Source organism: Onychomys torridus, chromosome 4 (genome assembly GCF_903995425.1).
Source record: "Onychomys torridus chromosome 4, mOncTor1.1, whole genome shotgun sequence".
In the NCBI taxonomy this organism is placed as follows: Eukaryota; Metazoa; Chordata; class Mammalia; order Rodentia; family Cricetidae; genus Onychomys; species Onychomys torridus.
The window spans coordinates 114714520-114741202 of record NC_050446.1 but is presented as its reverse complement, the minus strand read 5'-3'; the positions used below and the strand labels follow the sequence as shown (position 1 = coordinate 114741202).

General features: G+C 39.1%; 2 protein-coding genes across 8 annotated transcripts in view; one reads left to right on the top strand and one right to left on the bottom strand.

The window, feature by feature from the left end:
• The window catches only part of Ndufaf5 (NADH:ubiquinone oxidoreductase complex assembly factor 5), a 28109-nt gene extending 20861 nt beyond the window's left edge, over window positions 1–7248 (bottom strand). For 4 of the 5 annotated variants that reach the window (XR_004944777.1, XR_004944778.1, XM_036185443.1 and 1 more), the window contains exons 1-3: window positions 6979–7248; window positions 4695–4735; window positions 931–994 (exon numbers count right to left, since the gene is read on the bottom strand). Coding sequence is in view for 2 of the 5 variants with exons in the window: in XM_036185443.1 (XP_036041336.1) it covers window positions 931–994; window positions 4695–4735; window positions 6979–7200 (327 nt within the window). In the remaining 3 variants the exon portion in view is untranslated. The other variant, XM_036185448.1, reaches the window with a different exon arrangement.
• A 129-nt stretch (window positions 7249–7377) lies between these two features.
• Window positions 7378–26683, top strand: part of Esf1 (ESF1 nucleolar pre-rRNA processing protein homolog) — a 60142-nt gene continuing 40836 nt past the window's right edge. For 2 of the 3 annotated variants that reach the window (XM_036186652.1, XM_036186650.1), the window contains exons 1-8: window positions 7378–7456; window positions 9644–10324; window positions 14005–14363; window positions 18202–18315; window positions 18884–18984; window positions 19633–19785; window positions 20732–20846; window positions 23192–23339. In XM_036186652.1, the coding sequence (XP_036042545.1) occupies window positions 9685–10324; window positions 14005–14363; window positions 18202–18315; window positions 18884–18984; window positions 19633–19785; window positions 20732–20846; window positions 23192–23339 (1630 nt within the window). In that variant the 5' untranslated portion in view covers window positions 7378–7456; window positions 9644–9684. The remainder of the gene's footprint in view (window positions 7457–9643; window positions 10325–14004; window positions 14364–18201; window positions 18316–18883; window positions 18985–19632; window positions 19786–20731; window positions 20847–23191; window positions 23340–26683) is intronic. The other variant, XM_036186651.1, reaches the window with a different exon arrangement.

Sequence of the window (26683 nt, the reverse complement as noted above, 5' to 3'; positions counted from 1 at the left end):
TTAAATCTCATTTTAATCTTTGGGTCTAGCACAGTGTCTTAATCACAAAGGCTAAAAGGATATGTGAACAAATGAATGTATTCATGGTTTGTGGTGATTTGAATAAGAATGGCCCCATAAGCTCACAGATTTGAATGCTTGGTCATTAGGAATGTGGCCCTACTTAGGGATTAGGAGGTGTGGCCTTGTTGGAGAAGGTATGGCTTTGTTGGAGGAAATATGTCACTGGGGGTGGGTTTTAGGGTTTCAAATGCTCAAGCCAGGCCCATTGTCTCTTTCTGCTACCTGCAGATCCAGATATAGAACTTCTTTCTCCAGCACCATGTCTGCCTGCATGCTGCCATGCTTCCCACCATGACAATAAAGGATAAACCTCTGAACTGTAAGCCAGCCCCAATTAAATGTTCTCCTAAGACATGTTTTGCATTAGAAAATGTGAAATAAAATAATATGAATACTATTAAATGCTGTCCGTATTTTATACAGTTTTTAACTAATAAAATTAATATGAATATATATGTATATATGTGTGTGTACATATTTTTTACATTGCCAAGAATCACATTCAGAGCTTCATATATGCTGAATTCTGCCAGTGAGCTAGCTACACACCAGCTTTTATGGTGAATCATCAAAAATGCTTAAACAAAGTGAGAACAAAGAGAAAAATATATAGGTTTAAAGAAATTATTGCTTTTATTGGCAAGGAGTAGGCCTACAAGAGACCTATCTCAAAAAAACACAAAGATGGATGGCACCTAGGGAGAGCACCTGAGGAACGACACCAAGGCTGTGCTCTGACCTCTGTGGGCGTGAGCACACACGTACCTATACACACAAAGAAATGCTCCAGGCACACTTTGCATGTGTGCACACACACAATTAGTCAATTGTATTTTTCAAAGTTGATTAAGCCAGTGTATCAAATACCTTATTCAAATGTTGTGCTATGTAGCCTCTTCCACATCCCACATCCAGCGCAAGAGGGAAATCTCTGAAAAAAGACACAGAAGCTAAGCTTTGCAATACCGTCCATAAAATAATCAAGAACTAATTGTCTTAAGTAAAGCGATTTTAGTAAGTACACCTTTCAGGAGCCTTGCCGTAGCAGAGTATCTAGCAGAAGATAGACTGTACAGAGCCAGTCTGTCTGATTGAGTCACTAATCCACAGGCCCTCAGACTGAGCCATGGAGACCCAGCTTAGGCGGGCATGTAGGTCAGCGGTGCAGCGCTTTCCTAACATGAGCGGGTTCAAGCTCTAGCAGCACAAACAAACAAAAAGGTTTAGACATGAATTTGAAGAACACACTTAACAAAGGCATCTGAGTTCAATAATGCAAGATTGAAATCAAGCTAAATGTCAGTTAATATGGAAACAATGGCATACTTAGCAGCAAATCAACAATTATCTTTACTTCTCAAATACTTTGAGGCAGGAGAACACTTGGAAACATGCTCTTTTCTCCATATGAAATTTCATAAGGCATTTTAAAGCTTGGGCTGGGGATATAGCTCAGTGGTAAAGCGCTTGCTCAGCATGTGCAAGGCCCTCGGTTTAATCTCCGGCACTACAGGGTTAAAACTAAAAACCTAAAACTTCAAGAATTATCAAAAACTTAGGAGTACAGTAAGTTCCAAGTGTCCAGTGCTAAGTCAACTCAAGTATCTCCTCTTTATACATATTTTTTAAATTCTTATTTTATATACGTGAATGTTTTGATTGCAATGTATGTATATGCATACCTGGTGCCCACAAAAACCAAAGTGGGCATCCCTTAGAACTAAAATTACAGATGGTTGTGAGCCTCCATGTGGGTACTAAGAACAGAACCCAAGTGCATGCAACCAATCTTCCTAACTACTGAGCTATCTTCCTGATCCCAGCTCAAACATATCATGTAAGGAGCAATGAACACTTGAACTGAACACCTGAATTCAGTCAATCTGAGCCAGAGCCGGAAGAGTAAACCTCCATATCAGACTAGCTCCTCTAAATTGGGACACACAGCAACTGTAAGCCATAGGTTTCCATAAACAGAAGAAACAAAAAGAACTGTCAGTTTAATTCTCTTTAAGAATGGTTGCCAAAACTGGACTGGGGAGATGGCCCGGTTGATAGAGTGCTTGCCATACAACATGATGACTAACCACCAGCACCCACATGAAAGTTAAGCTTAAGTGTGGCAGCCTGTGCCTATAATCCCGGTGCTAGAAAGGCAGAGACAGACAGATCTCTGGGCCTTGCAAGACAGCCAGCTGTAGTGATTTGAAATAAAATGGCCCCCAAAGGGAGTGGCACTACTAGGAGGTGTGGCCTTGTTGAGGAGGTGTGGCCTAGTTAAAGGAAGTATGCCACTGTGGGGATAGGCTTTGAGGTTTCCTATGCTCAGGATACTGCCCAGTGTCTCAGTTGACTTCCTGTTGCCTGCCAGATGTTGGACTCTCAACTACTTCTCCAGCATCATGTCTGCCTATGCACCATCATGCTGCTCGAATGATAGTGGGGTCAACCTCTGAACTGTAAGCCAGAGTTGCTGTGGTCACGGTGTCTCTACACGGCAGTAGAGACCCTAACAAAGACACCAGTCTAGCATCACATAAGGGATGGAAGCTGCAGGCTTGTGCATGCTAAGCACAGTGGCTACAAATCAAGGCCTGTTACGTACTCTGATAATAGATAGAGTATCAACACAAGGACATCTACTAGCATTTTAAATAATTTAATTCCAAACATTTAATGTTTAAATTACCCTTTCAGTCATAATCACAAGTCTTAATGGACTTGGCTTTATTATCCTCAGAGCTGTGGCACAGTTTGTAAACTCCAAACTAAAAATCAAAATTCAGTGTTTCATTCATTAAATCACAAATAAACTATAATTCAGACAAATGATAATAGTGAGCCATTTTTTTGTCTTTAATTAGTGACAAAAATGAAACAAGGAGGGGCCTATTTGCAGCAAGGAAGTATTGTTTACCTTACAAAATTATAGACTCCTTCGCATTTGTAAAGATGTATCCAAAATACAGCTGGAGAGTCTGTGAATTTATAAAACTCTCCCTGCTTTTATGAGATAATGATGATAAATTTATCCCATGTTAGTATAATTCAATGAATGTTAATTAAAGAAAAGCCAAGCCGGCCGTGGTGGCGCACATCTTTAATCTCTGTGAGTTTGAGTCCAGTCTGGGCTACCAAGTGAGTTCCAGGAAAGGAGCAAAGCTACACAGAGAAACCCTGTCTCGAAAAACAAAACAAAACAAAAAAAGAAATAAAAGCCAACAAAAAGGAATGATTTGCTAACGCAGAGAGCAGGTCTACTATAAAGCCATGGTGACAAGTCTGAATCAATCAAGCTTTCATTATGCCCAAAGCATACAGCAACAGATCCATCAAGATTTTTATACTACTCAAAGTGCTTTCTCAAGTCATTCCCCACAGAATTGTCATAAAATCTGTACTACCATCAGCAATGTAGTAAATTGTAATACAGTACCAGGAAACAAATCTAGGTACACTTTCTCCTTCACTCAAGTGGCAAAAGATTCTATTGTCCATAGTAACCTAAACTTAGATTTAATAAACCTTAAAATTTCACATGTAGTTGATTTTTTAGTTCCCTTTTTTGAGCAATCTGTCTATTGAAAAATTTGGGCCAAACCACGGGGACAAATAGCCAAAACTAATGGAAACACATGAATTATGAACCAAAAGCTGTGGAGCCCCCAACTGGATCAGGCCCTCTGGATAAGTGAGACAACTGAATAGCTTGAACTGTTTGGGAGGCACCCAGGCAGTGGGACCGGGACTGTTTGGAACCTGGGGCTTATGCAGGAACACTTTGCTCAGCCTGGAAGGAGGGGGACTGGACCTGCCTGTACTGAATCCACCAGGTTGAGCTGAATCCCCTGGGGAGTCTTTGTCCTGGAGGAGATAGGAATGGAGGGGAGGGACTGGGGGGAAGGTGGGGGCGGGGGCGGGAGGGGGGAGGACAGGGGAACCCATGGCTGATATGTAAAATTAAAACACAAATACAATAAAAAACAAAACAAAACAATAAATAAAAATTAAAAAATAAATAAAGAATCCAATTATCACAAAAAAAAAAATTGGGCTAAACCAAGTATATCAGTCATTCAGGCTTCAAGAAAGGCAAAAGTTTTACATCCATACTATTTTTTAAAAAAGAATATAACAATGAAGAAAATGTCATTTGCTTTCCCAGAAAAAGAACAGCCAGGTGTGGCTGTGCAAGCGTATAATCTCAGCACCTAGGAATAGGAGGCCGGAGGCGTGCCATGAGCTAGAAGCCAGCCTGAACTACATAGTGAGACCATATCTCAAAAATCTAAAAAAGAAAGACCATGTTTAGAGTGACGTCAATCACCAACCCTGGTAAATAAATTTCTCCAATTCGACTATTCCACATATCAAGCTCTCATCGTTTAATTTCAAGTCTCCAATCAACAGCAGATTCTATTGTCCTCCAGGACTGGTGGGACATGTCCTGATTCCCAGATGCTCAACAGACTAAGAAAGGAGGACTGTCCAAGCTCAGTTAGAGGCAAGGCCTAGGGTTAGAGCAAGACTCTGCTTTGGGAAAGAGACAGAGACAGAGACAGAGACAGAGAGACAAGGGGGGCGGGGAGAGGGAGAAAGAGGAAGCATCTCACTGTAGTATCAAGTCCTACCTGGCTATGTCGTACACACGGTCTGCAATCCGACTTCCAACCTGAAAGATTTCAAGAGTCGATGGGTTAAATACATGGAGTAGGTTTAACAGAGGAGTAACATTCTTTCTTCCTAAGATTCAATTTACGTTTCAAAACGGTAAGTACTTTGTATCCCATTTTCTATTTTCCCACAGCAACTTTCTTTATGAATACTGAATATGGATAAAATAATATAAAACATAATAAAATATCTCTGGAAACAAACTGAAGTAAGTTACTTTACAGCCAATTTAACAAAACCAAATTCAACCATCTGCTGGGTGTGGCAGCTTATGTCTATAGTCCTAGCATTCAAGAGGCTGAGGCAAGAGGCCTGCGACAAGTCTGAGGCCAGTCTGGAACGTATACTAGTTCCAGCCAGTACAGATTATAAAGACCCTTGTCTAAAAACAACATCAACACGGGAGGCTGAGGCAGGTGATCTCTATGAGTTCGAGGCCAGACTGGTATATATTACACAGTGAATTCCAGGACAGCCAGGCCTACAGTGAGATCTTGCCCCAAAACAAACAAGACCAAAAACTGCTCTAAACAATCTTAAAAACTAGGTTTAGCATTTGGTTTTTCAAGACAGGGTCTCTCTGTGTAACATCCCTGACTGTCCTGGAACTCGCTTTGTAGACCAGGCTGGCCTCAAACTCAGAGATCCTCCTGCCTCTGCCTCCTGAGTGCTAGGATTAAAGGTGTGGGCTACCATTGCCCAGCATATAAGAGGGAATCTTAATTGAGAAAACGTCTCCATAAGATTAGCCTGTAGGCCAGTCTGTAGGGCATTTTCTTAATCAATGATGGATGTGGGAAGATCCAGCTCATTATGAGTGGTGCCACCCCTAGGGCAGGTGGTCCTGGATGATACAAGAAAGCAGGCTGAGCAAGCCAGGATGAGCAGGCCAGTAAGCAGCATTCCTCTTCAGTTCCTGCCTCCAGTTCCTGGCCTGACTTCCCTCAGAAATGAAGTGTAACTTGGAAGTTGTAAGATAAACCCTTTCTTCTTCAAGTTACTTTTGATCATAGTGTTTTATCACAGCAATAGAAACCCCAACTCAGACAAATACAATTGATACATTAGCATGAGATACATTAAAATAAAAACTATTCACTTGGCTAAGGACTATAAGTCAGTATATAACTGATCACTTAATAAAAACTTAGTACAAACTTTGTGTAACTGCTAAATGAATTAACCACGTTTTTGTTTTGTTTTGTCTGAGAAAGGGTACCCAGGCTGGCTTTGAACTCATAACAACCCTCTAATCCCCCACCTTCAGCCTCCTGAATGCCAGGATCACAGACATGTGTCACCATACTCAGCCAATCTACATTAACAGCTTTTTTTTTTTTTTTTCTTTTAGTAACTTTTGCAAATTAGTAAACACCAAGTCTGGGAAAGTACAGATGACCAGCTCCCCAGCACAACATAAAAGAAGTCGAATGGTAAGTACCACCCACCCTTCACTAGGCTAGTGACATCTGGCTGGCATGAAGTCTACTATTACACACATTCCACTCAGTCTCTTATAAATACTTCGGAGCTGTGACCACTATTTGAAAGTTCAGAACATAGTTGTTTTCATTTTGAGAGGGTGATGGGCAAGGGCTACATCAAAGTCTTCCCTGAGCAGAGCCCACTTTGCACGTCATTCCAAATGGCAATACTTTTCACTTCAAAAACGATTTTCACATACTTTACTGAATATAATCTAGTTCTGCGCATTCACAAGGCTTCAGTCAGGCTGTAATCTGGGTGCTTTACTTGAACAGAAAGAGGTACTTATGGAAGAGCCCCTATAGGTCCTTTGGGCTCAGGAGTTCTGTACTTATCTCTTCCTTTTCCTAGGATACTCGCTCAACACATCTCAGCTGGACTATTTATCACACTTTCCGCCATAGCAGCCGTTCTTGACCATCCTCGTCACCAATACCACCATTTCACTTTTTCTTCTCCTTACTTTATAGCTGAAATTACATTCCTTGTCTATGCGTGTCTGGCGCTCTCTCTGTAATGCTATCCTGCGAAGCCGGGGGCAGGGGAGGGGTGGGGGGGGGGGGATTGCTTTGCCCTGGAACTCAGGCAGTCCTTGCTAAGCGAATGAATGATTGTCATGCACACTAGCCGAGCCTCGTCCTTTCAGAATAGAAAGGCCCACAAAGGTGAAGCTTCTTCTCAAGGTCACACGGCCGAGTGGGTCGGTCCGCCCTGCAGGGCTCCGAGCCTCCAAGCGTCGCGGTCCCGCAGTCTCACCTCCTCCTTCAGGTAGTCAAATTTTCTAGGCTCAGGCTGCCGGGCTGCCCAATTTTTCTGTTTCCTCTTCAATTCCCTGTCGAAGATGTTTAGGGCTCTGGGCGAGGTGCTGCCCGAAGGAGGGACACTGGACGCTACCTCCCTGCGACCACAGCCCCCGGCAGAGACCGCCAGGCCCCCAAGCCTCGGGCTTAGGCGCCAAAGCACGACCGGTCGCAGCATCTCCAGGGGCGGCGCCACAGCAGGGTATATTTTCTATTGTGCGCATGCACCGGTGGGACTACGGCTAGCACAATGATACAAAGTTATTCCAAGCGGGAAAGACAAGGTTGGAGTAGTTTGGCCCAGTTCGCGTGCCGTCACTGACGGAGCGTCACGCGAAGGATTGTGGGTGTGCGCTCACATGTGAACTCAGACCAGGCTGGGAAAAGAGAACTGAGGAGTTGTGTGCGGCTCCGACGGGATCTCCTTGGGGTCTGTGAGTAGTCCGCCTGTTGTTTGGTCCCTTCCTGGCCTCGTTGCTGTCTTTAGGGCTGCTTCGCGAGAGACCTCGGCCGAGTAACTTTCCCCGAAAGTTTGTGAGATGGGAAGATGGTTCCGGAACCAGCTAGCCTGGGGCTCTCAGGCCAGATGGTGGACAGTAAGGATGAGGGGAAGCGTTTGCAGTGAGGTCGAGTTGCCTTCGCTCCCCTGAACATCCTACGTTTGTCGAGGGCTTCAATTTCCAGCATTTACACGCATTACCTCTGATTGTTGGGTGCGGTGATATCTATATCGTAAAGCTATTCAAAGGTTAAGTGCTGTAATACACCTGAACTTCATAAGCGTAGCCGTGAAGTTTTATGTTTTTCTCGTTAGAATGTAAAGGATTTTGAAGTAAAGCAGCCCTGGCCTGTGTGATGGCGGAGCACACCTGTAATCCCAGTATTGGGGCAGAGACTGTTCACAAGGGAACAGTATGCATTTGTACAAACATGTTTATAGCGGATCAGCCTATCTAGACCTTAGTCACTTCGAGAATAAAATGTTTTAAGAAAATGACTTTTGGAACTAGAAAGATGGCTCGCAGGTTAAGAGCACTGGCTGCTCTTCTAGAGGACCAGGATTCAATTTCCAGCAACCACGTGATGGCGGACAGTCCGTAAAACCAGTTCCAGGGGATCAGAACTCATCAGGCCTCCCTGGGCATCAATCACAGAAGTGGTGCTCAGACATATATACAGGCGTAACACCCATACACATGAAAAATTTTAAGAAAAAGAATAACATTTGTTAACTGTAGTGTGAGACTTTTTTCTTTCTTCCTTCCTTTTTTAATTTTTTGAGACAGAGTTTCTCTGTGTAACACGTCCTAGCTGTCCTGGAACTCACTCTGTAGACCAGGCTGGCCTCTAACTCACAGAGATCCTCCTGCCACTGCCTCCCAAGCACTGGGATTAAAGGCGTGCACCACCACCACCACCACCACCACCACCACCACCCCCAGCAGTGTGAGACACTTAATTTGGTTCTTGATAGATGGAAGGATTTACAGAAGGAACTCTGAGGTAAATCTGGTTTGAACGCCCCCCCCCCCCCATTAGTTATGAGAAAATATAGCCGGGCGTTGGTGGTGCACGCCCTTAATCCCAGCACTTGGGAGGCAGAGCCAGGCAGATCTCTGTGAGTTCTGGGAAAGGCGCAAAGCTACACAGGGAAACCCTGTCTCGGGGGAAAAAAGAAAAGAAAATATTAAGTAAAGATTAACAAAGAGAATGGAACAAAAGTATGAAAAACAAATGAGACCACCTGAGATTTGAGAATATTATGTCTGTCTGTCTGTCTCTGTCTCTGTCTCTCTCTGTCTCTCTCTGTCTCTCTCTCTCTCTCTCTCTCTGTGTGTGTGTGTGTGTGTGTGTGTGTGTGTGTGTGTGTGTGTGTGTTACATATACAATTGCTCACATCAGGCTACATGTCCATGCACTGTGTGCCTATGTTTGGGAGGGTGCTTGCTCTCCACCTTATTTTTTGAGATATTGGAACCTGAAGCTCCTCAAGTAATCTGAGTTGGATGACCAGGGGATCCTGCTGCCTCTGGCTACCCCGGCCACCCAGCACTGGGAATACAGGCATGCAGGGTTTTTATGTGTGTTCTGGGGGATCAAATCCATATCATACTTGTGCAGCAAGCACTTCACTGACTGAGCCTTCTCCCAATCATCTGTCTTTGGTTTCTTGAAACAGTCTTGCTATGTATCCCAAGCTGACTACCAGTTCATGTCTCTGCCTTTAGAATCCTGATTTTTACATGTGTGTGACTGCACCTTAGTAACCTTTTAATTGATGACAAATACAATCTAGAAATATAGAAATTATGAGGGCAGTCAGCTACTAATCATTGCCCTCCACAAGGCCCTAGGATTCTGTTTGCTTTGTCTTAAATTTATTTCAAATGATCTGTAATGTAAGGATTATATTTTACCATGTTTTTCTTTTTTTATGTTTGATCCAGAATAGGTTGGATTGCTGAAATTAAGTTTAAGTTGCCTTAATTTTATGTAAATTTAGAGTGTTTAAGTTTGTATATGTGTGTATATGCATACACAGTGAACAAACGTTTTTATTTTTTTATATTTTACTTGTATTATTAACCATTCATCATTGTAATATTTATTTTATTTTTTAGTGTTTGGTTTTTCTGGATATTTCTTCAGTAAGACTTTAAAAATGTCATCCAAACAAGAAATAATGAATGACCAGCGGTTTAGGCGGGTTTCAAAGGATCCCAGATTTTGGGAAATGCCAGAAAAGGACCGAAAAGTCAAAATTGACAAGAGGTTTCGAGCCATGTTTCATGACAAAAAGTTTAAATTGAATTATGCTGTTGATAAAAGAGGGCGCCCTATCAACCACAGCACTACAGAAGACTTGAAACGCTTCTATGAGCTTTCAGACTCTGATTCTGATCTCTCTGATGAAGAAAGCAAAGTACCAAACCAAAAAAAAGTAAAGCAGAAACAAAAACAGACCAAAAAAGAAGCAAAGTCAAAAATGCTTATTGAGGAGAAAAAGAAAGAAACCAAAAAAAATGATCAAAAGGATCCTATAAATAAAAATGACTTAGATAATTCTGAAAGAATTCGGAAAATAAAAAACTTGTGTAAATCTCAGAAGATAGATTCAGAAATAAGTCCCAAGAAGGATAGTGAAGAATTTCTGCAAAATACAAAAAAGAAAAGGAGCATCACTGACCAGAGTGCAGACTCTTTGCCTAAAGGAAAACCAAGGACCAAAGATTCCAGTACCTCTGAAACTGTGAAATCTCCAACAATCACTTGTTCTAAGGCAAAAAGAGAAAAGCAATCAGGTTGGTTGGAAGTGCTGATTCTTCTGTATTACACTATTTTATTGATATCTCCTTAAGTATACAGTAATTATTTTTGTAGCATGATGAGAACGGTCAAATGTTTATTATATAATATAAAGCTATGAAAGAAACAATATGCAATGATTTCCTCTTGTTTTGGTACCAGAAGACAAACATGAAAGCTTGGGTCAATGTTTTGGCTTCTAGTGAGCCATGCTGAGAGCTGCTATATGTTGTTATATAGGAAGAGATGTGTTCAAGAAGGTAAGTAGAGTTGGGTACTCGTTCATTTAGTATGTTCAGCTACTGAGTGACAACTACTATAAGGCATGGGCCCCTCCTTTAGGATTATTGCTAGCTTATATGATGCCTTTTGCAAATTAGAAATTTGCATGTCCTCTGACCACATAGACACAGAGTGCTCTGTGATTCATAGTTTGGTGAGAGGGTGGCAATTTTGAGTGAAGCAACATGTTGATTTCCCTGGAGGAAGCATGGCATCTGCAGAGTGTATGACTTGATGAATGGAGATTAGATTGGGTGAAGCTCTTTTTTCCCTTTAGGTAGATAACAACCTGCTAAACTCTATGATGACCCTGGTCTAGTGGCACTGTCCACTAGAAATACATAGTGATGGATTTCCTAGTAGTGGCATTAAAAAGGAAAAATAAGCACTTGAAATAATTTATATCCAATAAATGAAATTTTCATTTCTATGTAATTAATGGTAACAAATTTATACTTTTATATTTTAGCATTAATCTCAAATTGAAAAAGCACTCGGGAGGCAGAGGCAGGTGGATCTCTGTGAGTTCGAGGCCAGCCTGGTCTATAGAGCTAATCCAGTACAGGCTCCAAATCTACAGAGAAACCCTGTCTCGAAAAACAAAAACAAAAAAATTTCAAAAGTTGTTGTTAATCAAAATATAATTAGAGAAAAATTCCTAAGGAATCCATTATTTTTATTGGGATTTGGGGGAGATGGGGGTGGTGATTGGGACTAAGTTTGAAGACCAAAGTACTTTTTGAGCAAATTTAGGATTGGATGTATGTAAATTGGTAGTCCCATTCTTTTAGACAGTAGAGTATTAAAGAGGTTTGTCGTTCTAAGCCCAATAGTATCTGTAAAGTCTTCTTACTATAATACCTCCCTGTATCCTGGCATGCTGATAAATGTCTGTAATCCCAGAAGTTGGAAGATAAGTCACAAGGGTCAGGAGTTCTAGGTTATCTGCAGCTCCATCATGATCTTGAAGCTTGAGGGTTGGCTACATGAGACCCTGTTTTCAATTAAACAGGCGGGTGGCTCAGCAAGCAAAGGTACTTGCTGCTCAAGCCCTCAGCCTGAGTTGGATCCTCAGTATCCATGGAAAGGAGGAAGGAGAGAACTAACTCCACAGAACTGTGCTGACCTCAGCACATGACATGTGTGCCTCCTCCACACACACCCACCAAGCACAGGCACATCATGCACAGCCATGCCAACAAAATTTTTAAAGCTGTTTGTATGTGTATATACATGTACTGTGGCGATCAAAGAAGAGGGCATTAGATCCCTAGAACTGAGATACAGGTGGTTAGGAACCACCATGTGGGTGCTGGAAACCAAACCCAGATTTCTACATGATCATAACCACTGAGCCATCTCTCCAGTTCCCCTGTAGACAAGTTTTAATGCCTCAATATGTACATTAACTCATAGATTCATTAATCAATAATTTCTCTTCATTTATGAGCCCATCAAGGGCATAAGAGCTTATAAATTCCCTCTTGCCTTCCTTAGTTCAATGTTTTACACATTGTAGGCAGTGAGTAGTGGATTAGTGAATAAATATTATAAAAAAATGTATTAAAATAAAAACAAATTTCATTGTTCATCTCTTAAGTTTTAAGATTTACTTTACATTCTCCAAACTTAGAGCCTCTGGAGTAAGCTGAAACAGGAATGCCAGCTTAAACATAGTGCACAAGACGCATGCAGAGGTGATTGCTGTTAGAAGTACAAGATGAGCTCTTTCAGAGCTGTGAAAAAAAAAGGAAATCATATTTAGACAAAACATCTTGTGTGGTTAACTAGCAGTTATAAAATGTCAGAATTAGAAAATTTTTTCTGTAGTATTTCTATTTAGTGATCTCATTCATAATACAACTTCTTTTTCAGTTATGTATGAATGAGTTATAAATTTTATCTCCAGTTCACACTTTACTGAGCATATCTCTTATAATAAATAGCTTTATTGATGTTTTCTGTTACATTACTCAAAGGCCATGTTTTGTGGTTCTAGGGATCGAACCTAGTGCTTTGGACATGTTAGGCAAGCACTCTATTAATCTTGAAGACACTTTAATTCAAATATCCAGAACTTAACAAAAGTAAAGTCTCTTCATCAAATTAGTTACTTTCCAGTGTTCCATGTTTACCTGTCTAGCCAGCTAGCTGGCTGTATCTGTAAACTAGGAAAGCAGGCCTCATTGATACTTCTAAAACTGTTGTTCCCCATGTCAAATACCCCCGTCACTACTATCTGGTTTTCCCAAAGCTTTTCACTTTGCTACATTTCTATTGCCATCAGCTTTATATTGCCTTCATGTCTTGTGTAGAGTACTATACTGTCCCTCGATTTTTATTATTCATACGCACTCTACCCCTCCAGTTTTCTGCAATGTAATTCAGATGATATCTCTGATATCTCAGATGTGTGAATCTAGTAGTGTCCTCCGTTTGAAAATGGAGCAGTGGCAAAGCCCATCTGTAGCTGAAAGTTTTCCTGTGTCCCGCCCGGTCCTGCACCCACTCAGACCCAAATAAAAGCACAGAGGCTTACGTTATTTTTAAATTATAGCCATGGCAAGCTTCTGCTAGCTAGCTCTTATATCTTAAATTAACCCATTTCTATAAATCTATATCTTGCCATGTGGCTTGTGGCTTACTGGTACATTATTACATCTTGCTTCTCCTGGTGGCAGCTAGCAGCACCTTCCAGTTCTGTCTTTCCCTTCCTCTCTGTAGTTAGAATGTCCTGCCTAACCTTATTCTTCCTCACCATTGGCCAAACAGCTTTATTTATCAACCAATCAGAACATCACCCATCCCCTTTATTATGTTTCCATGTTAACTCCTTAGACTGTTTGTTACTTGACTCCTTGCTAGCTACAGACCACACATGATTGCTGCTTTTTTGTAATTGACAATTCTTTAGAGATGCTTTTCTTACTACTTGGAACAAATTTCCTTCATCATCTTTCTCACTTTGATTACTTAATTTCTCTTCATCCTTTAGTTACTGTTGAGTAGCACTTGGAAGTAGCTCTTGGAAGCTTTAATGCTTGTAGAGTAGTTTCATTTTGTGTGTGTGCATATTGATTTGATTGTTTAATACTTGTCACTTATTCAACTGGAAATTAATTTATGCCTTTTTTTTGCCAGTGGTTGTGTATTAAACACACCACAAAGCAGGTACTCCACAAATACTAAATGAGTATATAAACACACTTACATCATCTTATAAATGTTATGAGTTCACTTAAATAACTTGCTATAGCATGAATTTTACTGAGCTTACGTTCCTTTTTTTTTTTTTTTTTTTTTGTAAAAGTTATACTGGATCTAATGTCAATAATTTGGATTTAATTTAATTCAGAATGTATGTCTCCTTTCTCCCTCCCCCAATATGCTGAAGTGCTTCCAGTCACAATGGCAAGAGACAATGATGGTAAAACGCTGGATAAAGATGCCCTGGAGGAAGATTCAGACAGTGACAGTGAAATAGGAAGTGATGAGGAATCTGAAGTCACAAGTGATGACAGAACTTCAGCTGATGATGATGATGATGATAAAAATGAAGACAAGGAAGAAGAGGAAGATGAAGATAGTGAGGATGAGGATGAAAGTGACAGTGGTCCTGATCTTGCAAGGGGTAAAGGAAATATAGAAACTAGTTCTGAAGATGAAGATGATTTCGAAGATTTATTTCCAGAAGAACCTGGTTTTGAACATGCGTGGAGAGAATTAGATAAAGATGCTCCTCGGGCTGATGAGGTAACATTTTCAGTAAATTATTTATGAATAAAAGGACAGTTAACTTTTATGGGTGATAGGATTGATATTATTAAATTAACTAGGAAAGAACTGGACAGCTAATTCAGTGGTGGAATTCTTGGCTAGCATGTATAGGCTAAATAAAGCAGGGCTTGGCGCACACCCGTAGTAGCAACACTGAGAAAGCAGGAAAATTGCTCTAAGTTTAAGATCAGCCTGGAATAAATAGTGAGTTCTAAGCTAGCTTGGATTATAAACCCGCTCAGTAAAACCCTATCTCAGAAAAGAAAAGTAAACAAAAGAAAGCATTAAAAATAAATTGAGAGAAGCTTCACTGGTAAAAATGTTTGTGGGACTTTGTTGATTGAACCCAGGGCCTCCTATCTGCCAGGTACACTATTTGCCAGTGAGCCACATCATCAGACCCTGGCAGAATTAATGATGATTGAGAATAAAATGTCCTAAGGACTGGAGATAAACTTAGTGATACAGCACTTACCCAGTATGTACAAGCCTCTTAAGTTCGATTCCAACACTAGAAAGAATAAACACCTTGAAATGGAGCTAGTGTATGTAGATTAGATGTGTGTCCAAGCAGATGAAATGGCAAAGAAGTTTTTTCCTTCCTTTTACCCCTTTTTGTTGTTGTTTTTTGAGACACTGTTTCTTTTGTAAAATGCTGTTTTTAATTAATTTTTAAAGATAGCATGCAAAGTAATGTACCTTGCTGTGGCATTTTCATACATTTATGCCAGTATACTTTGTTCCTGCTCATCTTCCTTCCGTTCTGCCCTCTCCATCCTTTCTGCCCTGCTCTTACTCTTCCTTTGCCTCACCCCAAATAGTTCCGCCTTCTGCACATGTATGCCTTCATTATCTCTTCCCTAACTCCCTTAAGATCTCTTCCTCCACTGTCATGGACCTTTTCTAGTTTCATGATATATATACACACAAATTTAAATCTGGATTTAGCAGGCTAGGGAGATGGTTCCATCCATAAAGTGCTTATGTTTATAAGGACCTAAGTTTCAATGACACAAAAATAGTAGGATCTTAAAGGCTAATTGCCAGCCAGTCTAACCAACTAGTGAGCTTCAGATTTGGTGAGAGACCCTGTCTTTAAAAAAATAACGTGGAGCCTGGTGTAGTGGCACAAGTAATCCCAGCACTTAGGAGGCAGAGACAGGTAAATCTCTATGAGTTTGAGGCCCGCCTGGTCTAAGTTCCAGGACAGCTAGAACTACATATTCAGACCCTGTCTTTAATAATAATAATAACAACAACAACAACATATAGAGTGATCAAAGAAGACACTATAGTGTTAACCTCCAGCTTCTGCATGTAACACACACACACACACACACACACACACATCAAAAAAGTTAAAACCCAGCAAAAAAGAAAACATGAAGTATTTGTTTTCTGAAACTGGTATATCTCATTTAACACAGTTTCTAATACCATCCTTTTTTTCTGCAAAGGTCATAATTTCATTTTTATTTTTTCATTTTTTAATTTGAGTTTGTGGTGTTGGGGGCTGCATAGGCAGACATCAGGTGTCTTCCTCAATTGTTCCTCACCTTATTTGGTTGAATTGGTTTGGTTTGGGGTGGGTTTTGTTTTGTTTTTTTTCATTGGTTTTTGGGTTTTTTGTTGTTGTTGTTGTTTGTTTTTTTTTTGTTGTTTTGTTTTTCGAGACAGGGTTTCTCTGTGTAGCTTTGTGCCTTTCCTAGAACTCCCTTGGTAGCCCAGGCTGGCCTCGAACTCACAGAGATCCTCGGCTCTGCCTCCCGAGTGCTGGAATTAAAGGCGTGCGCCACCACTGCCTGGCTGGTTTTTGGTTTTTTGAGGCAGGGTTTAACATCTCTGGCTGTCCTAGAACTCACTGTGCAGACTAAGCTAGCCTTGAACTCACAGAGACCCACCTACCTCTGCCTCCTGAGTGCTGCAATTAAAAAGATGTGTGCCACCCTTTCCAGCTCCCTCTTATTTGTAAGTCAAGTCTCTCACTGAAGACAGAGCTCACTGATTTAGCTAACCTGACTGATTAGCAACCTGAGGGATACTCCTGTCCCTGCCTCCCACATACTGGGTTATAGGCATACTCAGCTTTCAAATTTTTAATTTGGGTCCTGGGATCTGAACTCGGGTCTCATGCTTGTTCAGAAAACAATATGAACTGAGCCATCATTCCAGTCACCTGAGTAGGTTTCTGTTTTGTTTTTGCTTTGTTTTTTAATGTGTTTAGTGAACATATGTCAGTTATACATAATAATGGGTTCATTGTAACATACATGTTCATACATGTATGTAATGTATTTTGATCATTCATTCCTATGATTATCCATTCTCATCTTCTTCCCACATCCACTGGTCTACTTCCTGTTGGGTCATAGGCCCTAAGGAGGAAGCTATAGCTTTGCTAAATGGACATGATGTGCCTGCTGAGTTGTCTCCAAGTTACTAAGTTTATTCCCAGAAATGAGTGCTGCTGTCAGCTTAGTCAAAGAAGCTCCTTTTTACAAGGAGCAGCAGCACGTACGAAACCAACTGGTCAGACGCTGAGAATAAGTGACTTGATTGCTCAGGTATAAAGGGGACATTTATCTCACACACACACACACACACAAGTTTTAGACAACATTCTAGGAGATAGAGTGGAAGGTCCAAGAATTTCCAGGTAGAGCCTTTAGAAACCTTTAAGTATGTGATTATGTTGAAAATAGGGATGTTTAACTTCTTCCTTTCCTGTATGTATCCCTTAAGTCAGTGGTTCTCAACTCTCCTAATGCTGTGACCCTTTAATTCAGTTCCTCATCTTGTGGTGACCCCCAACCATAAAATTATTATCACTGCTACTTCATAACTGTAATTTTGATATTGTTATGAATCATAATGTAAGTATTTTTGGAAATAGAGGGTAGCCCAAGGGGTAGCAACACACAGGTTGACAACCTCTGGCTTAAGTACTATTTTGAATCAGAGTAGAGAAACTGGACACTATTATCTCCTTCCTGATTTTAGAGGAAATACTTTTCAGTTTTCCCTATTTAGTATAATGTTGGATATACGTTTGTCATCTAGAGACTTTCTTCTGTTGAGAAGTGTTCCTCCTATTCCTAGCTTCTTTAGGAATTCTCATGAATATATGTTGATCTTTGTCAAAGGCCTTTGGAGACAGAACCTTTCTGTGAATACTTGGCTGGCCTTGCGCCTGCTGTGGTCCTGCTGCTTCTGCCTTCTTCTGGAGTGCTGGGATCTCAGGTGTGTGCCGTCCTGCTCAGGAAGAATTTCTACATAAGTCATTTAAAATACATAAAAGCAGCTTTAGACTTGTTTTTGCTAGGAGTTTGTATTTATGTTCTTATTGCATCTTACGAAATGCTCTGGGGTAACCCATTTCCTCACTCTGCACTGGTGGTGAACTATCTTTAAAACTGTTGTGGTTAAAACATCAGTTTGTGATCACACCCTGGTTCAAGAACTCCAAAAACCAATTTAGAGGTAGTGTTTATCTCTTGTGGTTTTCCTATTGTTTGCCTCACATGCCACTCCCTCTGCATGTGAAATCAGTTAAATAACACAGATGATTTCAGAACTGGAGAAAGACTATACTACATTGTTTATCTTTCTTTTTTCAAGCATTGAAAATGATACAGATCCCAGCACTTGGGAGGCAGAAGCAGATAGATCTCTGTGAGTTCAAGGCCAGCCTGGACTATATAGTGAATTCCAGGACAGCCCTAGACTACATAGTGAGACCCTGTCTCAAAAAAAAAAAAAAAGAAAGAAAGAAATACAGATTCTATAATAATTAATAATGCTTTAACTTTCTCAGATTACACACCGACTAGCAGTTTGCAACATGGACTGGGATAGATTAAAGGCAAAAGATTTGCTGGCTTTGTTCAATTCATTTAAGCCCAAAGGAGGAGTTGTATTTTCTGTAAAGGTGAGAAAATTGATTTTATTTAAAGTAAATATTTCTAGGTGTTTTAACTTAAATCTGACTTTGTTTCTAATTAACCTGCCTTAATTTTCCTCTTTGAAAAATTATTGTATTAATCTGGAAATTGCTCAGTACATTTGAATATGAAACTTAATTAGCAGGTAGTAAGAAAGGAGAAGCAAATCTTTTTTTTTTTTTTTTTTTTTTTTTTGCTTTATATTTTAGTTTTGTGTGTATGCACACATGTGTGTATGAAGTTAGAGAACCCCTTTCAAAAGTAGAATATTTCCTCCAACATGGGTTCTGGAGATGGACTGCGGGTTGTTGTTCATGATGCTTTGGTTTTGTCCCCACCCTATCTGTTATACTCTGGCAAAATTACTTAGTGAAAACTCTTCAGTATGCTTTATCTTCATGTAGTTAGAAATGAGTTTTGCTTACCTGCAGTGAGTTTGAAATGAGTTGTTGTTTTTGAATCTAGTGCTGACTCTTGACGTCTTAGTTTTGACAGGTCTTCATATTCTATAAGAAAGAATGTATGGATTATATCAGTCTTATTTTTTGTGTTCAGATATATCCTTCAGAGTTTGGAAAGGAACGGATGAAGGAAGAGCAAGTTCAAGGACCAGTAGAATTACTGAGTATTCCTGAGGATGCCGCCGAGAAAGACTGGTACTGAGTCACTCTATAATATAAAACTAACCCTAGTAAAGTCACGTACTTCACCCTTAATAGGACTGAAGTTTGCACTTATACTAACAGTTAGGATTCAGACAGCTTGATAATTGATTATAGTTGGCGGTGCATTAAGCTAGCATTTTGTGTGTATGCTTGGAAATAATGATTGCAGTATTTGAAAAAAATACAGTTCATAATTACCTTCATTGCTGTGAATTAGTATTGTTTTTATCTTCATATTATATTTTTGAGTGTTAAATAGAAAAATAAAGGAATAAAACATGGTTTTATGTTACAGAAAACAACTTAAGTAGTTGTAAACCACTAGGTGGAGCTGCATGTGCACTTAATAAAACCAGTGGTTAACTGGATAGTAACGAAAGTGGCAGAGGAAGACCTTCAAGGAACAGAGGATAGTTAAGTGAAATTAAACTTACAAAGTTCAGATCCTGGCCAGTGAGATAGCTAATGCGTAAAGGTGCTTACCCTCTAGTCTGACAACCTAGGGACCTGAAGTCAATACCCAGAACCTACATGGTAGAAAGAGAAAAGCAACTTTTGAAAAAGTTGTTTTCTGACCTTTCAATGGAGAGGTCTCTATGTTCTTGTGTACATATGTTGGATTTAGTTTTTCCCCATTAGGTCTTCTAGAGAGAAGCTAAGAGACTATCAGTTCAAACGATTGAAATACTATTATGCAGTAGTGGAATGTGATTCTCCAGAAACAGCAAGTAAGATTTATGAAGATTGTGATGGCCTGGAGTTTGAAAGCAGTTGTTCTTTCATAGACCTAAGGTAATTCAGTCCATGTCTTCACTGCTGAGTCTTACAATGTAGCCAGATCATAATGCGGTAAAATATTTGAATGAGCAGTACTCTCTTATATTCTAGAAAATGAACAAGAAAAAGCTAATAATAATTGAAGAAAAAGAAATATAAGAACCATTTCATTATTTTATGTCCTTGAAATAATAATTCTTTCAAAAAAAATTTTAAGATTTATTTATTTTTACTTCATGTACATGAGATCCCCTAGAATTGGAGTTGCAAGTGGTTGTAAGCTGCCAGGTGGGTGCTAGGATTCAAACCTAGATCCTCGGCATGAGCCAACAGGTGCTTTTAACTGCTAAGCTATCTCTCCACCACCCCTCCCAATAATTCTTGATACAATATATAGTAGATGCATTTTATATGTATGTGGAAATAAGCTGTGTAAGTTATAAAAACATGATTATAATAATCAGATTATTTACCTCTACTTTTCATCTCACATTCCCTAGCCTGATACCTAAAAATTGTCAGTCACTATGGCTGATTTACATGTAAGGAATAGTTATTTGTGAAATGAAACTTTTGGCTAAGATTATTCTTAATCAGCCTTAAACTTTTTTTTTTATTTTCAGTGACTTTTCATGATTATGTGCTATGTATTGAGACCACTTACCCAGTATTAATTCTGTTTGATCATTGAACTCTAAAGTGAGTCAATGACTGAGTTACTGCATTGGGTCTTTGGAAGCTAATTTATATTAACTAGTTCCTAATGCAAAGTCTCTATATAGAGTTCTCTCAAACTTAATGAAATTTCAGATTTATAGTTCCAAATTTCAGAGATGTGCCAAGATTGTTTCTGGCTTTTTAGGAATTTTTACATTTGTGTTCTATAGAAATTTTTGTATAGTATATAAACTATAACTAATTAGAAAAATCTAGACTCTGGTAATCACTACTTTTTTTTTAGGTTTATACCAGATGATACTACTTTTGATGATGAGCCCAAGGATGTGGCCTCAGAAGTTGATCTAACAGCATATAAACCAAAGTATTTCACATCTGCTGCAATGGGAACATCAACGGTATTTATTCATTCATTCATTTATTTGATGTACACTGATGTTTTGCCTGTATATATTCTGTGTGGGAGTTTCAGATCCCCTGGAACTGGGAGTTATAGACAGTGAGCTGCCATATGGGTGCTGGGAATTGAACCCAGGTCCTCTGGAAGAGCAGCCAGTGCACTTAACTGCTAAGCCATCTCTCCAGCTCCTCAATGGTATTTCTTAACTCCTAAAAATGTGTAGATGGGCCAAGCATGGTGGCACATGCCTGTAGTCCCAGCACTTGGGAAGTTGAGCAGGGGTACCAGGAGTTCAAGAGTTAGCCTTGAATACATGAGACCCTGTATTTAAATAAAGAAAGAAAGAAAGGAAAATTAAATGTATACCTAGACTCTTTGCTTTTAGCAACTTTACAATTAGGTGGTATTCTGAATGTTTGTACATTGGATACTATATTGTTTGAACATATATTCAGAGTGTCTTTTTGTCTTTAAGCCTCAGTCAGTCTGCTAATGTTTTATGCTGTTTGTTTGTTTGTTTTGATTGGGGACTTTTGTTTATTTGTTTGTTTGTTTACCTCCATTTTTACCTATATACTTTGAACTGGATTCTTTGTACCCAAGGATGTATTTCAATGGTAGAACATTTATCTAGCACATGTGGAAGCCCAGCGTTTTATCTTAGATTCTTTTAGTAGGCAGTGTGTCGGTTACTAAGATCCTAGGGAATAGGAAGGACATAGCTTTACCTCAAATGACAGCTACACAGAATTGTTGACCATTTGAAATAGGAGCACATTTTTCTGCAAATGTGATTTTAAAAGTTTTATAAACAACAGAAGTAGAATAATTCACTACTACTAGTTTTCATATTAATAACAAGTAGCCAGATTTCTGTGTATCACAATAGTTTGTTACATAGCTAAATGGCTTCTTTCTCACCCTAAACTCTGCCTGCAGCAATACTCACTGTGTAATAGTTTGTTACATAGCTAAATGGCTTCTCTCTCACCCTGAACTCTGCCTGCAGCAATACTCACTGTGTAATAGACTATTGTGCTCCTCCAAGAAAGCTAGTGTCAGATAATCTACTTCCTGGTGTGCTGTGAGGGGATTCTGGTATTGATTAGTTACAAAGTATAGTGTAGGAATTCTAAAAGATACAGCCGCATCATGTTATTTTCAACACTTAAGCACTTACAATAGGCAGCATGTGTAGCCTGCTTGTCTGGAGATTCTGCATCCTGATCTGTATCACCAATATCTGTTTTCCTTACAGCAACCATTTGGTCATTATCAACACAGACATAGTTTTCAGAGTAGCCAGTCCTGTGACTGGCTAGAACGTCTGAGAGAGTGGCAAGGATGTTTTAAGGATCTCATGGTTAATTAGTACCTAGCTTGTTGTCTACTGTGCAGAAATTGGACTGAACAGAAAAAGCAAGGACTTGAACTCATTGTGCTGTAAACATAAAACCCTTTCACAAGGCACTGAGTAAAGCAGCGGTTCCCCACTCCTTTGGAGTTGAACAACTCTTTCACCAGTTTCCCTAAGACCATTGGAAAACACAGAGACTTACATTACGATTCATAACAGTAGCAAACTTAGAGTTTCGGAGTAGCAGTGAGAATACTTTTATGGCTGGGGGTAACAGCATTAGGAAGGTTGAGAATACAGGATAGGAGCCAGTCTCCCTTAGTCATATTATCGATGAACTTATTTGCTGTAGAGCTGTGCTGTACTTAGGATCATGAAAACCTTTGTTATCAGTAACTCAATCTTTTTAGGAAAATGGCACCTTTTGAGATGTTGCTTTATTAACAATAAACTGTCATTTTAGTTCTCTAGAAGAAAATCATGTTCTCACTGGTTCATAATAGTGTTAACTTTTTCTATCATATTTCCTTTTTTTTTCTACCATAGTTAATCTGTTCAATAATATATTAGGTAATGGAATATCGTTCATGTAGCTGAGAATTAGGGGGAAGGTAAAAGTGGACATATATGATTCTCTGTCCACAAATAAGATACCATTTATTTAATCCTGCCATTCATGTTTTTTTTTTTTTTTAAGTGTGTCCATGTCTGAACTTTTTATGTGCATTGTAACTTTTGTGGGGGGAGGTAGGGAGATCTCGCTATGTAGCTTTGGCTGGCCAGGAACTGTCATGTAGATCATACTGGCCTTAAACTCACAAAGCTCTACCTCTGCTTCCAAAGTGCTGGGATTAAAGGTGTGCACCACCATGCCTAGTGTGCTTTTTAACTTAATACTAAAGATCTAAGTTAACAGTGTGCTTTAATAAGTATAAATTTACCTTTGGGCTTTTGTGTGGTGTTTTATTTTCATTCTTTGGTTCAAGGTGGAGATTACTTGGGATGAGACTGATCATGAAAGAATCACAACACTTAACAGAAAGTTTAAAAAGGAGGAGCTTTTGGACATGGACTTCCAGGCCTACTTAGCTTCCTCCAGTGAGGATGAGGAGGAAGAGGAAGAAGCACCACAAGGTACTTGCTAATCCTTTTATTGGGTGGTTAATGGGACTGTGTCTTGGGCAAAACTTAAAAAGATCCCCAAACTAACTGCATAGCATACTTACATGCATAGAATTATATGCATGTATATACATAGATACATGTTTGAAGGATTAGCATGATGCTCATTGGATGAAAGCACTTGCTGTACAAACCTAATGACTTGACTTTGATCCCTGGAATCCATGATAGAAAGAGAACTGACTCACCAAAAGTTGTCTTCTAACCTTCACATGCTTGCTTTGGCATAGTCATGTCCATCTTCCTGCACGCACGCGCGCGCGCGCGCGCACACACACACACACACACACACACACTGATAGTTAAAATAAGTAAAAAAAAAATTTTAATCCTAAAACCTTTGCTAGGCTAATTTTCTATAGCCACAAAATATTTTAAACTCTGGCTTAGTAAAAATGCCTAGCCTGTTAGACTTGTAAACATATAAAATATTGTTTCTCCCCACACACCTTAATTAGTTTTGAGACAATCTTTCTATGTAGACTAGGCTTACCTTGAAGTCACAGATCACAGAGATCCACCTGCCTCTGCCTCCCAAGGTCTGTGATTAGACTATAGGCATGGGCCATCACATCCAGTTTTTGCAGTGCTGGGGACTGAACTTGGGCCACTGTAAATGTTAGACAAGGACTCCACTAACTGAGATACATCCTCAACCCCACTATAGTAATCCTAAATAACTTTTATACTTTATTGTATAACACTGTCTTGCACTGCCCTTGTTTTACATTTCCTTGGCTTCCATTGCGCTTTCTAAATCTCTTTCCTTCAGCCTCAAGTATTTATTTAAGAAATCCTTTCACTAAGAACCAGCTACTGTCAAAAATCTCTTGGTAATTGGTTTGTGTGAAAAGACCAGAAAATTTTGCTTTTGCTTGCAAAGGATTCTAAAATTGGATTTCAAAGGCTTCCCTGTATCCACACTGATAATAACACCCCATTGGCTTCTGACTTGATTGGTGTTTATGAAGGTTGTCTGGAGATTTTCTTTATTCTAAGTGGATTTTTTTATATATGTATTGAGTTTGGGGTGTTTTGGTTCCATTTAATTCACAGTGGTATCTTTTTTCATTATTGATGTTCTCAGTCATTGATTTTTTTCTCCTGTCCTTCTAAATTATTTAAGTATGCATTAAATTTTTCCACTGTATCTTCTCTCTTTAGATGTTTTTGATTTAGGGCTTTGTGTGTACCAGGCAAGCACTCTACCACTGAGCTAAATCCCCAATACATTCTCTTACATTTTTAATCACTTCCCCCTGTGCTTCATTCTGGATATTTCCATCTGTTTGCACATCTTCTAGTTTGAAAGTGTCTTTTCAGCAATGTTCATTCTACTAATATACCTACCCACTGAATTCTTTATCTTGTTTGTTATCAACTTCATTTCTAGCAGTCCTGTGTGCCTATTTGTCAAGTCAACAATGCACTTTTTGGTAGTTTGATATTTGGTACTCCCTCTTGATCTCTGCTTAATTCCAAAGGACTAGTTGAACTTGCTACTCTTGTGGATTTTCACTTATGTTCTTTTGATTCCTAATAGTCTTCCAGTTGAGTTCACAGCTATGGATCAGGAACTAGGAAGTGCTCAGAAATAATATAGATCTTAAAATACTTGGGATCATCCTTATGGTATTCCATTCTCTATTCTTGATTTTGACATGATAATTCTTCATTAACTTGTCAGTCCTTTCAGACTTCAATTTCATTTTGTAATCCATTTGAAACTTATAGAAAGACTTTAAAAATAACGTGTCAAGCTGGGCAATAGTGGTGTATGCCTTTAATCCCAGGACTTGGGAGGCAGAGGCAGCTGGAGCTCTATGAGTTCATTGCCAACCTGGTCTACAAAGCAAGTTCCAAGACAGCCTGAGCTGTTATACAAAGAAATCCTGTAGATAGATAGACAGATGGATAGATAGATGACAGAAATAGATGATATCCAACTAAGCAGTAATTATCAGGTCTGTCTTTGTTTAAGAAATTTTAATGACTGAAATGATTGTGTGCTTGTTAAATTGATCATGCTATTTTCTTAGAAATAACTAATTTATAAAATACAATACCAATTTTTTTCTTCACCTTTTAGTTATTTGGTTGTGATTTCTTGTGAGTCTGTGTGTGTGTGTGTGTGTGTGGCGGGGGGTTATGCATATGTGCTGTGGAGACCAGAGGTCACCATCTTTAGACACGGGGTCTTTTCCTCTAATTGGCTAAGCTGGCTAACCAGTGAACTTTAAATCTGTTTCTCTCCGTTACTCAAGTGCTGGGGTTGGAGACTTGCCTAGCTAGGGACTCAAACTCAGGCCTTTATACTTGCATAACTAGCACTCCACCAACTGAGCCTAGTAAAGTATTATCAGTGCAGTCTGAAATTTTTCCATTTATTTGTTTGTTTTGGTGGTTCAAGGGACTCAACTGAGCTATGCTAGCTGAAGCCCTTCAGCTTTGAATAGTAGTATTTGCTGTTACATCTGTGTTATTCTTATCTAACAGAATTGCCAAACATTAAAAAGTACAAGTTCAGTGCTGACAGAAAATGAGAAACCAGAAATGTTAAACATAGATTTAAGTATTTTAAGTCAGCAAGAAAGAACATCTTTATAGTTTAAAATTTTCCTTAGTGTTTTCCTTTTACATGATGTATTATTTCTATAACCTAGTGGCATATGAAATAATAAATACTTTTATAGTTTCAACATAAGGTTATTAAGCCTTGACTTTCTTAGTTTCTGAATGGTTTGTTGTTTGTTTTTATGTCACTAAAAGTAGTGCTTTTAAGTTTGCCATAAAATACTATTTTTCAATATTAAGGAAAATAGTATTTAATAGCTTCTGTTTATTTGTAAACATTATATATTGATAAAATCACATAATTGCTTAAGTGTTTCATACTCTTTGAAAATGTATAATTTTCCAGCTAGTGAGATGGTTCAGTGGGTGTTGCCAAGCCTGATGGTCTGAGTTTGATCCTTAGAACCCACCCACATAATAGAAGAAGAGAACCAACTCCTCAGAGTTCTCATGGCACAAGCATCCACACAATAAATAAATGTAATAAAAGCTTAATAAAGAACGTATATAATTTACAGTGGTGCTTATTGGTTACAAAAGACTTTACATTTTAAGGTCTCAGTGACTGGTACTTGTTAATCTTCCTCATGAATTTAAATGTTTTATTTCTTAGTGTACATAGCATAGCCTTCTCGCAGACCTTTTATATCTTTCCCCTGTAAGTAAGAAGGATGAATTTTGTCTTTGTCTACCGTAAGTATGGGAAAGGTAAATTTATTTGC